Source organism: Lissotriton helveticus, chromosome 1_1, assembly GCF_964261635.1.
Source record: "Lissotriton helveticus chromosome 1_1, aLisHel1.1, whole genome shotgun sequence".
NCBI classification, from domain to species: Eukaryota; Metazoa; Chordata; class Amphibia; order Caudata; family Salamandridae; genus Lissotriton; species Lissotriton helveticus.
The window spans coordinates 308,014,057-308,028,902 of record NC_136057.1 but is presented as its reverse complement, the minus strand read 5'-3'; the positions used below and the strand labels follow the sequence as shown (position 1 = coordinate 308,028,902).

The window sequence follows — 14,846 nt, the reverse complement described above, 5'->3', positions numbered from 1 at the left end:
TGGCTCCCTGTTGAGGACCGTATTCACTTTAAGATCCTGGGCATGACCTATAGGGCATTAGCTAAAAACAGTCCTACTGGTGTAGGATCCATCTTGTCCCGCTACACCCCGGCTAGGAACCTACGCTCCTCGAGCAGACTTCTACTGTCAGTCCCTCGATTCAGGAGAGCTAAATGGGGGGGTAGGGCTTTCTCAACCTTGGCGCCCAAATGGTGGAACTCCCTTCCACTGGAATTAAGATCCCTACCCACTCTCCCGGCCTTCAGAAGGGCTCTGAAGACTCATCTTTTCGTGCAGGCCTATATGTAATGGTGATATGCCCTTGTTTTGATATACGTTGTTAGGCGCCTTGATGCCTTCGGGTTATTGTCTGCGCAATATACATTTTATTCAATTCAGGTACTCACCAAAAGGAGCGGTAGACTGGGGAGTGTGGTGTGGGGTGGGACTAGGGACGGAGCCAGGGGCGGGGCTAGGTTTTCAATCTTTCAAAACTTTATATGCAAGAAATCCAACTGCAAAGTAAAACAATCGAAGTATCTGTCCTATGGTTATGGCCCTAATAATAATAAAGGTATGTTCGAAACCATCTCTGAATTTTGCCACCAAAGCTTTGCATGCTGGACATTTTAAAAACCCTTACTTATAATGAGAAAGGAGAACTACGAGTCCCAGCATGCAAAAGCATTACCAGCTAAAATCTAGAACTGTCCGAAAGTCTAAAGCATTCCATGGAGCTGCCTGTCGCATTTGGGTTAAACATGGTTTCCCATACGAAACAAGCGGGTTAAATACATCAAACCCAAAACAATAGTGTTGCATTTAAATTGTTTTTTTGTTTGAGGGTAATCGTAAAATTGGTGGCAAGGGCAGGGATTTACATTCAAATAAAAATGCTTAACTTAGATTGCTGATGAACTAACATTTACAGTCATTTAAAACAATGGCATGCTAAAAAGCTGTTCTGCGCCCCAAGCCCTCGTCTATTAGTTTTATGGTGGACGTCAACGCTTGCTCTGCAGGATCAAAGGGTAAACAAAACACTGCCGCTACACTACTGCAGGAAGAGTTGCAGAGAAGCACAACAAGACTGCTGTGTCCTGGTGACAAGAGCTGCTGTTCTGGCACTCCTGTGTGATCTCGCCTCAGGATTGCAGAATCAGGGCAAGTCGTGTGACAAGTGCCGCCGAGGCATGAGAAAATGAGGAGCGCCGACTTTGCCTAGGCCAGGCGGGTCCCCATGAGTACCGGTACTCTGCTTGTCTTAGGAGAAGTTCCAGTACACAAGAGGCGAAGAGTAAAAAGTGCTGGTGAGTACCGGCCCATTTAAAGCACCGGTTGGGCAGACAAAAAGGTGTGTCCTGACTATTCCGCTGGCAATACACTGAAGCTACAACAAATCACTTGTGCATCACTTCGAGAGTTACACCAACCACACCGTAAGTAATGTATAAACTGGTGACTCCTTTCAATTACTTCCGGTGTATCCACAGCATTTGTCAGATACTGTGTGTTAGTGCAGTGAAAAAAATGTTTCCACACAGCTAAATATCGCTCATGGTTTTTGTGGGTCAGAGCTGTTAAAACAGACTTCAAATATCGGTTTGTTACAAGGTTATGGGGATTAACATAATATACTTTACCCAGCCAAAAGCAAATTAAAAGTTAATCACTTCTTTTGACTCAAGAGCGAACTAATTAAGTTATGCTAATGGGCCTGCCAGTGTCAATCTTCCCCTCTCAGCTTCAAACATTTCCTGAACAACAGAGGGATTAAGGTGATAGCTCCTCTGACTTGTCAGATATTTCTGTCAGTATTACATTGCTGATAGCTTGAGAAAGACTCAAGGGACAGCTTGGAATTACTATTGACATACTAACTGGCACCATTGAAAAGCCTATGCAGAGCACTCTGGTCCTTGAATGGTGCCTAGAAAGGAAGAGAAGATGAAGGAGAAAATGCCTGCTTGCAGAGAACATGAAGATTAACGTTTTGTCTGGAGTAGGAAAGACCGGAAGAGTTTAATTTTTCCTCTGCCTGAATCTGTACCTGATCAGGTCTTTTCACAGGACTGTGAAAACAGTTTCCTGTCAGAGGCCTGCAGTGTGCTGTGGAGCCCATCATCTGAAGTCCCTCTTGTTCAGTGGCCATACAAAAGAGAATGTTTGCTGCCAGATAATTGGTACAGCACTGGGAACACTTTTTAAAATGTCAATTTTGGGGATCAGACTGTACAACTTTCTGAAGTGGATCTGATTTACTGGAACTACTCCTGAAGAAACCGGAAGACAAAAATGTTGGTGACATTTATTCAGTGAAAGTTTTCCTTGCTGCTCAGACCAAGTTATCAAATGTCAGTCTTTTTGTAGGAGAAAAACTAGTTTCCCCTTGAGGAGTCTTCTATTTGGGCAGTGTGGGAGGTCAGTCACAGCTCACTTCAACAATGTGTCACTTCACCTACATGGCCTGCCAGTTGGAATACATTGAGATGAGACAGGAGAGTTATTTCTCTGCATCAGTCATGTAATTGGATACTTTAAGCTTAAGGGGCTGGATGGGTTGTGGATACAGCAGCCTACCTAGCCTATAAAGCAGTTCACTGTCCTGTAGCCTACTGGCATTTTTCCCTTTTTCCTCTGTGGCCATCCAAGCTAGGTACCTGACTCAAGATGTACTAGATTTCAGAAAGAAGCAAAGGCATCAGGGTTAATGAGCTACATTACACGTATAAATAGCTTCACACAATTCATTGAAGGCCTCAATGCATCCATTGTAGTAATATTCTGTAAGGAACCTTTGGATAATCCAGGATAATAGTATGTCTATGATGATCTCTTGGTACACCCTGCTGCAAAGTATATTTCTCCATCTTCAAATGTTTAACAAAATAATTTGTTGCATACATAGGACTTTAAGACGAATATTATATGAACCCCTGTCAATTCCTGTATTAACTAGAGCTATGTATGCTAAATTTGGTTAGTAATGTTATCTATTAAAACCCAGAATGCAGCAGGTACAGGTGAAAAAAAACAAGCTTACAGGAGATCCATAGCCTCACTGGGTGGTTTAGGAGCTCCACAGAAACTTTAAACAGTAGGCTTCATATACAACTGCGTTTTATAAAACTTTCTTTTGTGCCGGTGTTCAAAACAAAACCAAATCATGTTGAACTGTTAAAATAAGCTCTCTCTCTGTGATCTTCATGAAATAGCCCAGTCAGTGAAAAACGTTCTCAAATGATAACTAATCATCTGGATACAAATTCTGCTTCAGTTCATATGTTTTTCCATTGTCAAAGGCTGAAGACGAATTCATAGCATACACAGAAATCATAGTAGATTTTCTGTCAGTGAGTTACACTATAAAAGACTTGTTGATAAGGGGCAAGTTTGATAATGCCTTGCTGTTTAGTTGCCCATCAGCCTGTATCTTGTCAGAGAGGGTATTTAGTACAGCTGTACCCATTGCCAATGATAAACAGACACTCTTGTAACCCACACATTTAGAGAAATTGGCAATCATTAAAGTGGATTTATATAACACCCCAATTCAGCTACCAATGGTTTACACTGATATAAATTAGGAATACGCTTAAGTAGAAAAGACACTATCGATTCGAAACAGGATTAGGAAGGTGCATTGCCAACTTGGAAAAACGAATGTACTTTATTGGTGTCAGCTCACTGCAGACTGATTTGAATTGTAGATTTATGCTGGTTCCTGCCTGTGGTCTGGTGATAAGCAAGGGCAACTACCAATGTTCTGACCTTGATAAGGGTTCTTCACTTTCTCTCTTTCTTTGTTTCTGTTCAGGGAATGATTGCTCCCCTCAAACCTTGAAATGGTGTGATATGGTGGTTTACTTCAGAGGTAGCAAGACAGGTAAGTGGCCACAGACTTCCAGCACTGATTCAGTTTAAGGTAAGCTTTTCTGAATAAAGTGGCCCTATTTCCAGATAAACAAGGATTTAACTATCTCAACTTTGCTTGAATAAAAACATAACAGCTAGCATTGACTGTCAGAGTGTTCCGGTTTTATTCTGTCTTGAGGCTGGAAATAAATGGGACACAGCAAAGCTTTGTGGGACACAGAAAGAAAGATTGTTTCAGAGTTTGCCTTTGGATTACTAACTTCAGGACCTTCTTTACTTTAGTTGTATAGTAAAGTATGAGATGAAGGAAAGGGAAATGTGACTTACGCTCTGCCTTAACACCATCAACACTTTATGGGAAGGGTGGGGTTACTTTTTAAAATAATGCCAGAATCTACAAGCAGCTACTGGGTTATCTCATGGACACATCATAGACTATGTCCTTGGCTGCAAGATAATCCTGTGCTAATTATAACTTTTTTGAAAGTACAGCAAAGTATGCTTCCACAAGGGCTATGTAAGGTTTCAAATGCACCCTTTTGTTTTTATTTATTTGAAATTCAGGAGCTACTGAAGTATACTCATATTTCCAAGTATATCCATTCACTCACTTTGTCATCTGCCACAGACAGATACTGGCCTACAATATAATATTCCTATAAACTGGTACGTATAGGCACAGCACAGTAATACAAGAGATGTAACTGTCCACACAAAGACATGTGAAACGTCACATTGTAGCCACAGGTTAAACACAAGTCAAGCAGAGGGGAAAATATGTCACTCACACTTGTACACATGACAGGGTTCAGTGAGCTGGTAGGAAGGTGTGGTTATAACATGAGAGAGCTAACTGGATTAATTGGATTAGTGTGACTGGACGAGTGAGTTAGTGGTAATAGGAACAAGTGGAAAGGAACAGGCATGACCATAAGTGATTTTCACCTCAGGACTCACACCTCTGTGAGGGCACCAACAGTTTTAAATGGATTGTTTAATCATTATCATGGAAGCTCTTATGATGGTGATGGCTTGGCGCTGATGTAGAGAGCAGCTGACCTCGGAGCTTCTCCGTGGCCTCCCTTCATGACTACTTTCTTATTTTGGCTCGCTCCCACTATGGATACCGGAAAAATTATTTACCCAACATAATAGTATGATTACGGGACTCTTATGAGGCTCTGGGAGGCACAGGGTCGCGCTCACCACAATGATGAGACCTAGGAGGGAGGGGGATTAGCAGTGCCCGACTATGAGGCCTATTACCATGCCGCCCAGCTACAGTGGTACAAAATGGATGTCGGGGAGACTTCGTAATGGGGCAGCCCACGGGGCCAAGGACCCGGACCTAAGACAGCTCTCTCGAGTACTACTCCGGCTCCCCTTGAGTGAAAGAGAGGCTCCGAGGGATCTGTGGGTGATGCGTCAATGTTGGAACCGGGCAAGTAAAAGGGCCAAACAGGGGCCCGTATATGCACCCGAGATTCTGTTGCTGGTTTGCGAGGTATTGCCACATGGGGGAGAAGGGCAGGGACAACGCGACTGGGAAGATGCAGGAATATCCACTATCAGGGAATTATATGAGGACAATAGCCTACTACCCTTTAATGATCTGCTAGTGAGATATGAAATTCCTAGGCGGGACTTCCTCTTACATGCCACACTGATGGCAGCCATCCGTAAGCATTGGAAGAAAGGGATAGCGGAACCACCAACCTCTTTACCATGCCAATATGTAGTATCAGCGGCCGGGATGATCAAGGCGGTCACGTGCTTATACAACAGGCGGCTCACCCAAGAGATCAGGCGCCCCTTGGAGAGCCTACGTGTCAAATAGGAAACCAACATTGGGATACCTGTGAATGAGGAGTCGTGGAAAGCGCTGGTAGAAAGGGCATGGAAGTGTTCCAGAAATGCGAGATTCAAGCAAATCCAATTCTTTGTCCTCAACAGAGCATATCTCACTCCGCACAAAATTGACTAATATTTTGGGACCCGTACAGCCTGCCTGCGATGTCGGTTGGAAAACGCCGAATTTTTGCATATGTTCTGAGAGTGTCCACTTTTGCAGGGGTTCTGGAGAGCAGCAATGACTAAACTAGGAGAAATAACGGATAGAGACAGCTCACTGACCCCAGAATATTGCTTATTACACTGGTTTCCTCATACTGCCCACAATAAAGTTACCAGCAAATTTACTGACCTGGGCTTAGTCCTGGCTAAGCAAGAAAGTACCAGTCACTGGAAGGCGGCCAGCGCACCTAATATCTCACAGTGGCTGCAAGAATTCACAAAATAGGCTGACTGTGAGAGGATTTTTAGATTACAGAGGGTAATGAAAAAATGCTAGCGATGGCGAGAGCATGGGTGGCATTGTTGGACCTACTCAAGCACCCGACTGATGATACAGACCCACCCCTATAGTGAAGAGAATTGTGTTTGGGGATTGAAACATGGCCTTACCTGAGCAGGTAGCTTGAAGGTTGGCACGCATGTACTGTATAGTGGCTCCCTCTTTGCGGACACCCTCCTACTTGAATTATGGAGCTAGGTATCTAACATGGCTAGATACTATGGTCCACTGGGAACTAAATAATGGCATGACATACCTAAAGGGGTTAGGGCAGGGGATTGGGGGGGAGAGTTTTGTTATTCTACTGGTTATTGAGATAAAGATGAGTGAGGATTGGAACGGACAACTGAGATGCTGATCCCCCGGCTTAGGGATATAGAACGCAGCTATACTGCGGACTCTGATAGGAACGATGAACACAGTTGCCCTTTGAGGCGACAACCACATGTGGTGAGAAGCCATGAGCAGTAAAAAATTACTATGAATATGATTGTTGATAACCGCTGTCTGCAACACAATGGAAACTCATTTATCCCTTTGTATTGATTCTACTTGGTATGCCGAAATTGAATAAAAATCTGTTTACAAAAAAAATAAATGGCAGACTTTACAATCTGAGCTGGGAACTACAGTGTAAGGTTTTTTATCCCATAAATAATACTTATTTTGTAGCTTAGCGCTATTAATTATTTAGTAATAACAAACACTATTATTCACTTATCTTGTGGACAAGACCTGGTTAATCCAAGTATTTAGAAAATAACTCTATACACATTGAACATAGTATGTTCCAGTCTATGGGGGCCTCTTACCCAGAATATTCAGGTTTATGGAATTGCAGATGGGGCCTTTGCGGAAGGAAAAGTGTTTTGGCAGCTTGCCATTTTTAATGGAAAACTACACAGTGGTTGTGGGTGAAGATGAAGCCGCCCATTGGTAGGCGACCATCTATAGGTTGGTTTGGGGGGTAGAGATGGAAAGGATGGGCAGGTAGGCAACCACAAACTGATGGAGAAAAGCTGCAACTACAGTTCTGGCATCAGGAGGACATCGGAAATTAAAGGAAATTCATTATTACAGTTTAAATGACTAGCAAGTCTTTTAACACATTTCGAGGTTAAAATCACTATTCAGGAGTCAGTGGGTCTATTGAGAGAGAGGTAAAGCAGTCCCTGTCTATAGCAAGCAGAAGAAAATCGGGAAATACCCACGACCAAACCTGCAGCACATGCTGTATAGTGAAATTTAGCGGACTCAATGTTTCCCGATTAAGGATGCGGTGGTACTGCAATCCCAGGGTGGTCATTCCTCTTAAGCAACTCTTCAAGATTTTGGAGTAACAGTACAAGGTAAGAATACAGTCTCATGGAATCCAAGGTCCACACACCTTCCTATTCACTGGGTGGCTTCCAATGGTGAGAGCCAGCCTCCAAGAAAACACGTGAAACTTTGCCCAGTGAAGATGGCCCTCATCTCAGGAAGCACTATCTTGGAACCAAGGGTGTTCTACTGAAGTGTGAGAGACATCCCAACAACAGGGACAATTAGAAAAGGGTGCCTTATTTCCATGTACATTTTTGGATGGCTATCGATATGTGCCAGACAGTTAATTCTCTTATCAGCCCTGGCAGGCATTCAACTTTAATTTTCTGATAACGGCAGTTGGAACAAAGAGTGTCCCTCTTCTGGTGTGTGGGTTGACATTAGGAAAGCACTTGACCGTTGCCAGTGTCAGAGAGGAATAAAGATAAAGGGGGTTCATCTTCCACCAGCCCCACTGGCTAGGGACACAATTTAGTCTGGATGGTGAAAAATCAGTATGGAACTATCAGCGGCACACTATAATGTGTGCCTGTGTGTGTGCGCGCACACACCCACACCCCTACACCCACACACTCCTCTACAATCCAGAACAACTCTTTACATTTTTACTGATTGCTTTTTGAAATCCTAAACCCAATGATGTACCTGCAGATTAGAAATTCCAACAGCAGCAATGACGCCGAACATCACCAGAAACATTCCTCCAATCACAGGTGTTGGAATTGTGGCAAATACTGCGCCAATCTTACTGAAGACGCCCATTAGAATCATCAGTAGCCCTCCAGCGATTATTACCATCCGACTTCCCACCTGTTTGAATGGGTGGAAAAACATAAATTGAGAACAGTTTTTAAACAAAGCCCACTCTTAATCTATATTGGGTAGAATAGGTCTGTTTGCCAACAGACAGGTGGAGCTATCTGTAGGCAAAACCTAAAAATTAGAAGCAGACAACTAAAATTGGGGGTGGGGAGGAATCAGTATGTCCTCCTATGCATATACAAATAATGACTGCAATACACACAGTGCAGTTAGTCTTTTTTTCTTAATTTAAGAATTTGTCGACAGTAACATTCCTTTCCAGTTCGTTATCTTGTGCTCTTCATATAAGGTTCAGATGTATATACATTGGAAAAAAGAACACAAAGCATGAACTTTAACACACATCAATCAGACACCTATGTCTATATCAAAGTTTCAGTTTTTCCTGCATGAGCAGAGTAAGAAAAGGGAATAGCTCATTCAAGACTATGTACTCATGCTTTTAGGTACAACTTTTCTCCAAATACATGAATCTGCTTAACAAAGACAAACACAAATGTGGATTTTATTAATAAAAAATCATGTATTTATTTATGTATTTATGGAGTTGTATATTCCATGGACATTACTCGCCCAGGTATCAGAACACTGTACATATAGCAATACAGTCATACATAGATGGAAAAGAGAAAAACAAATGACAATCAGAGAGGGAATAATCATTGATTTACACATATACATTACATCATTAAGCACATCATTTCCAAGATCCAAGGGAGTCCACCCAATGCTAGCCAAGCTGAAGAAGGATCAAGTCTCCTAGAGAAGGAATATATGCATCAACAGCTTTTTAGCTTCTTTTTTTAAGGAGGCAGTTAAGGGATGTGTCCTGATTTCAGGTGGTAAAGTGTTTCAAATTCTTGGCACAAGGCCAGAGAAGGAGCGGTTGTAGGTGTTCAATTTTTTTAACTTCTTTGGTTTCAACAATAGGGAGTCAGTGCTTCTTAAGGAGCAACTACCAGCTGATAACTCGGCTTTTTCAGCCAAGTAGACAGGAGTAATATGGTGGAGGGCCTTGCTCAAAATGCATGCATTCTTCAATTGGAATGTAGCTTTATAAGGGAGCCATTTTAGATGTTTTATGTCTGCAGTACTGTGGTTGATTCTCCTGGAACCTGTTATGAGTCTGACAGCTGATTTCAGTGTGGCCTTTAAAGGAGATTTTACTGCTAACTGAAAATCCATAGGGAGCAAGAAGTGTTTGCTTTTCCTTAGGATATTAATTTGGAGATTGGCTCCCGTGATGGTTGCACTAATATCATCTTGCAAATAAAGATGTTTGTCCAAAGTTATGCCTAGAGACTCAGTGGAGTCAATAATGTGGGTGGAGCAGTTGAGAGCTGAGAGTTGTTTGATGCAATCTTCTGTAGGGGCTGAGAGATGGTGAGGGGCGACCAAAAGGAATGCAGTTTTAAGTATTTTAAGAATTAGGTGGTTGCGGGTTGTTGGGTTTTCAACAGAGTGCAATTGAGAATTTTGATAACTTCAGGTGAGGAGATTTTCAAATACAATTGTGCATCGTCAGCGTATATGTGGTAATGATTGTCTGAGATCTTCAAAATGTTAGTAAAATGTTTCATCAACAAGTTGAATAACGTAGGTGCGGGTGTGGAACCTTGAGGTTCTCCAATAGTTACTTGTGTAATGTCTGATAGGGATTGGTTGATTTTTATTCTCTGACTTATGTTGTGAAGGAATGAAGCAAACCAGTTTCAAACAGGACCAGATAATCCGGGCCCGATTCACAGAATAAACTTAAGACTCAATCCTAAACTTACTACTATTTTTGTATTCACAGAATGCACTTACTACTTTTGGCATTCACAGAATGAACTTACTACTTTTGGTATTCACAGAATTTAGGATTTTGTCTTAAGTTTGTCCTAAGTCTGTCTTAAGTCTATCATAACTTCTGTGAATACCAAAAGTAGTAAGTTCATTCTGTGAATGCCAAAAGTAGTAAGTGCATCCTGTGAATACCAAAATAGTAGTAAGTTTAGGATTGAGTCTTAAGTTCATTCTGTGAATCGGGCTCTCCCTTTCTATTTTCTAGGAGGTCAAACAAGTTCTCATGTTTGACAGTATCAAACGCCGAGGAAAGATCAAGAAGTAAGATTCATTCTGATCAAGCAATCTCAGGGCATCAACAACAATATGAGTCAAAGCCATTTCTGTTCTATAACCAGTTCTGAAGCCAGACTGGTACTGATCTAGAACTTTATCCAGATGTTTTGATAGAGTCAGGATGTTGGAGATTGGGCAAAAATTGTTGGGGCTGGACTGGTCAGCATTAGGTTTTTTTAACAATTGGGGTGACCAGTCCTATCTTTAGGCTATCAGGAAACATACCCTGAGAGAGAGAATCTTTGATAAGCTTTGTCAACAAAGTGAGTGTGGAAGATCTAAGCTCTTTGACAAGCTTAGCAGAGAGAAGATCATTAAAATGGTTAGAGGGTTTATTGATGTCTATTTGTCAGGGATTTTGAGTGAGGATTAAGTGGCCTTATTTTTGTGGTATATTGACTTCGAGAAGAAGTGTCCAGAAGCTGCACCGGGAAGAGACTGGGCTGGCCCAGGCTGAGCAGACACTGAGAGGTGAGATGCATTTCTAGTTCGACCTTCCTTGTCTTATCGGTGAAATGTGCAGAGAACTCATCACCATTATGTAGCCATTATGTAGTGCCCTACATATGTCCTTGTCTACTGAGTGTTGTTTAAAATTGCAAGTTGCTTGTTGTTTGATAATTTAAAAAAGATTTTGGGATCTGGTTTTGGCAATATCTAGTAGCGACCTCAAGTATTCTAATTTTGACCATAGGTTTTGTGCTGTAGGAGCTTCTTAGTGCCCTCAGTTGCTCGAGGTGAGAGCCAGATGGAGAGATTCCTCCTGATTTCTCAGCAAGCCTTAGAATATGCCTTTCCTCATTTAAAAGGCCATCGACCAAGGTTTGGACTGTCTGCTGGGTATTCTTTTAAGCTGCTTTGGAGCAATCGTGTTCAATATGTCTGTCATGAATTGGGTATAATGATCGGCAAGGTCATTCGCATTCATCATGTCTGTGGGAGTAGGTAGAATGTTTTTGCTAATAGCAGTTAGCTTAGTGGGATTAATATTTCTTAAGTCTCTAGACTATTTTCAGGGTTTACGTAATTGACTCTTTCTAGATACCTTTTCCAGGATAAGAAAGAAGATTAAGTAATGATCAGACCAGACGCAGGGTGTTATTGATTCAAGTCGTATTAAGTTATCCTTGGTAATGATTAAATAAAGTTTAGAGCCTCTAATGTGTGTTTGGCCATTGCAAGATTGGGTGAGGTTGAGGTCCGTAAGGAAGGCTTTGAAGGTGTTAAGAATGAGGTCATTTAAGTAATTCCAATGGATGTTAAAATCCCCCAGGAAGATCTGATTGGTGTGTTGGTCTGAGTTAGAGGAGATGGGCTCTATAATTTGTTCAATGAAAGATAAGTTTTTACCCAGGAGTGGTAAATTGTGTGCAATTTACAGGCAAGTTTGTTATTGCTCCATATTTCTATACCTTGGTATTCACACAATCTCATTGTAACTGTTTGTGATTGCTTTAGGGTGAGCATAGAGCAGTAAATGCAGGCTATGCCAACCCCAGAGCTTCCGGACCTGTCCATTCTGATGATGTCCTAGTTTGGTGATACTAGAATGTCAAAAGTGGGAAGGGATGAATAATTGAACACCATTTCAGTTTCAGTTAAGAGGTCATGGTCTTGAGCAAGAATGAGATCAGTGATGTCAGTTGGGTGTTTTACCGCTGATCTGCAATTAAGGAGCAAAGATCTGAAATGAGATTTGGTAACTAATGTCTCATTGTGTTTTGTGCTGAGTTGTAGCAGATTGTGCTTGTTCATGTATCTATTGTTGAGATTGGGATCTCAATGTGGGTAAGAGGGAATAGCCTGGCTGGTGCTTCGCAGGGTGTTAAGTCCTTATGTGTATTGGTATATGAAAGCAGAAGGGAGTGTATGTCAGCATCAGAAAGGTGTTTTGTAACCCTCTGGGTCTGGAGGTAGGATTGGAGTGGGGTCGATATTTCATGAGCAGGTTCCTTGAATTCTCATTAATCATTCAAACATGATGCAAGAAGTTAAGTCCTACAATTGAGAGTGGAGCGAATAGATCAATTAGTGTGAGAGATTCTATTATCAAGTTCAGATTTAAGTGCTTCTTGAGCGTTGAAGTATTGTATATAAGGTTCTGGAGGTTGGCTTTAACTAACCGAAGGTGTTGACTAAGGTCCAAAAGTTTGTCCTCAAAGTAAGAGGGTTCATCACTGTGGAGCCAAATGTAGTATGGCCTGGGGGCGGGGGAGTGTGTCCTCACTGGGGTATAGGGGGAGGTCCGCAACCCAGAAAAACCACCAGAGGTGGGGTAAGGCAAGGCTGGCAGTGGAGGGCTAGGAGAGGGACTGCTGAGTATAATGCAAGGATGAGGTATAGGAAGAGGACTAATAGATGTGACATCAACAGACATCATCTGCTCTCCGGAGTACCATTCTAGTGAGTCACATGTCAGAGTGCTCAATAAGATCTTAGCAAACTCTGGGTGGAGGCTGTTGACCAATGTCGGGCAATAGTTATCATTTCTTGGGCTTCTATGAGCTAAGGGCCTTCACCTCTCCAATAAGTGGATAGTGGAGGAGGGGCAGGAATTATCCTTAGGAGAAAGTGATATTGATCTTTCAGTGATGGTTCCTGTCTTGCAAAGACAGAGGGGGCAGGCAGTAGCATAGGAGATAAGATAGAGGAGAGTTGGGATGATGTCTGTGTTTCAGTCCCTGAGTGGGAGGAGGGACCTTGACTTTGAGATAAGATGGGGGTATAGTTAGACGTTGTGTTTTTGATCTTCATGAAAATGTTGTGAAACCTCTCTAGATTGTAATCAGAAGATTGGATAAGAACGTTTTCATTTATGCACAGGGTGATGGTTGCCTCAGCACTGAAAACCACTGAAGGTGTTATGGTGATATGAAGCCTTTGTGCTGTTTTCTTTGATGCATTAATCTGGAGCATTGCAGCAATAGCTCTCCTCCATTTTGCACTTTTATTGGTAAAGGAGATTAAGTCTGTAACCACAGCTCCTTTATTAGCACAATAATAGGCGTCAGATAAGAGTGCTTCAGAGTTCCGTTTACTAAGATTGTGTTTGAAACACTCGGCCACTCTCTGTGATAGATTGGGGGGGGGTGGATATTCTTCCATGCATTACGGCCCACCAGTGCCATCAAACTATTCCTAGAGCTTAGGTTGTTAGGTTCCATATTAGCAGCACTGTCCTGAGACTCAATGAGTAGAAATATCTGCTGATAGTCCACTGACCGGCCTCAGAATACTGAAAAAGTAATAGCATACACTACAGTGCTGACAGCGGGGATGAAAAGAAAAAAAAGGCCCCAGCCGTCAGCCATAGTACCACTTGAAGATGGGCACTCCAGTGGCAATGAGGTGAAGGAGTCCTTCTTTTCTTTTGATGAAATAGGTGAGACAAACTGAGTCCTTCTTTACTGTCTATGTAAATGTGCTACAAGTCCTACATCAGTATCAATAGTTAGGGGAAGTGGTCATGTCGGTAATTGTAGCGAGGAAACCTTCAAAATTGTGTTTTAGCCACAGAATACCTTGATCCCCTCTGCCCAAAAACATCTGGGCCAGAAAGTGGGATAAGGCGGTCCTCCCTGCGGTGTGCTCCTCCTTAGCGGCCACCAGCCCGGAGCTCACAGGCCTCTCTCTTTCCACCCAGCTTTCCGCCATTAACTCCTGGCTGCTTAAGGCGTGCAACTCCACCATCCCCCTTAAGAGAGTGACCATCAAACGTGCCTATGCGGCCAATCGCTGGTTCACCCCGGCTTTAAAGGATAAAAAGTTAGCCACTCGCAGAGCCGAACGCGCTTGGCGCTGTTCCTACTGCCCCCTTCTAAAAACCACCTACTGTCAGTCTTTGAAAGAGTACAAACGGGATATACTCAATGCCAAGACGGAGTACTTCTCAAGTAGAATTCTGACAGCTGACAACCAGTCAAAAGAGATTTTTGCCACGGTTCATGAGCTCGCTGCCTCTGATAGGGCGACCCCTAAGATCCCTCCATCTCAGACCCTGTGTAATTCCCTGAACTCCTATTTTATCGAGAAGATTGCCCTTATCAAGGCCAATATTCCCCTCTCTCCTCCGATACCTTCCCCTGTCCCCCCTATTCCCCCCATCCCCGCCCTTACCGAGTTCCCCCTCCTCACCCGAGACTCTCTGCTCCCTCTTCTGGCCCGGATTAAATCGGGATCCCCCCAGGACATAGGCCCGGCATTCGCTCTTAAAGAGCTTTTCTCCAATTGTCACTCTCCCCCACTGACCCTTATCAACCACTCCCTCAGCATCGGCACTGTCCCCGCCGCACATAAGTCGGCAGTAATCATCCCTATTCTTAAGAAGGTAGGGGCAGACCCCTCCCTA

General features: G+C 42.8%; 1 protein-coding gene and 1 long non-coding RNA gene across 3 annotated transcripts in view; one reads left to right on the top strand and one right to left on the bottom strand.

Annotated features, from left to right (window-relative positions):
• The window catches only part of LOC144799717 (solute carrier family 23 member 1-like), a 171,931-nt gene that overhangs the window by 9,984 nt on the left and 147,101 nt on the right, over nucleotides 1-14,846 (bottom strand). For both annotated transcript variants that reach the window (XM_078671265.1, XM_078671340.1), the window contains one exon: nucleotides 8,198-8,362. In XM_078671265.1, coding sequence (XP_078527391.1) covers nucleotides 8,198-8,362 — 165 coding nt within the window. The remainder of the gene's footprint in view (nucleotides 1-8,197; nucleotides 8,363-14,846) is intronic.
• The window catches only part of LOC144799968 (uncharacterized), a 235,399-nt gene that overhangs the window by 196,340 nt on the left and 24,213 nt on the right, over nucleotides 1-14,846 (top strand). The window contains exon 3 of the long non-coding RNA XR_013603926.1: nucleotides 3,818-3,886. This is a non-coding gene — a long non-coding RNA (uncharacterized LOC144799968). The remainder of the gene's footprint in view (nucleotides 1-3,817; nucleotides 3,887-14,846) is intronic.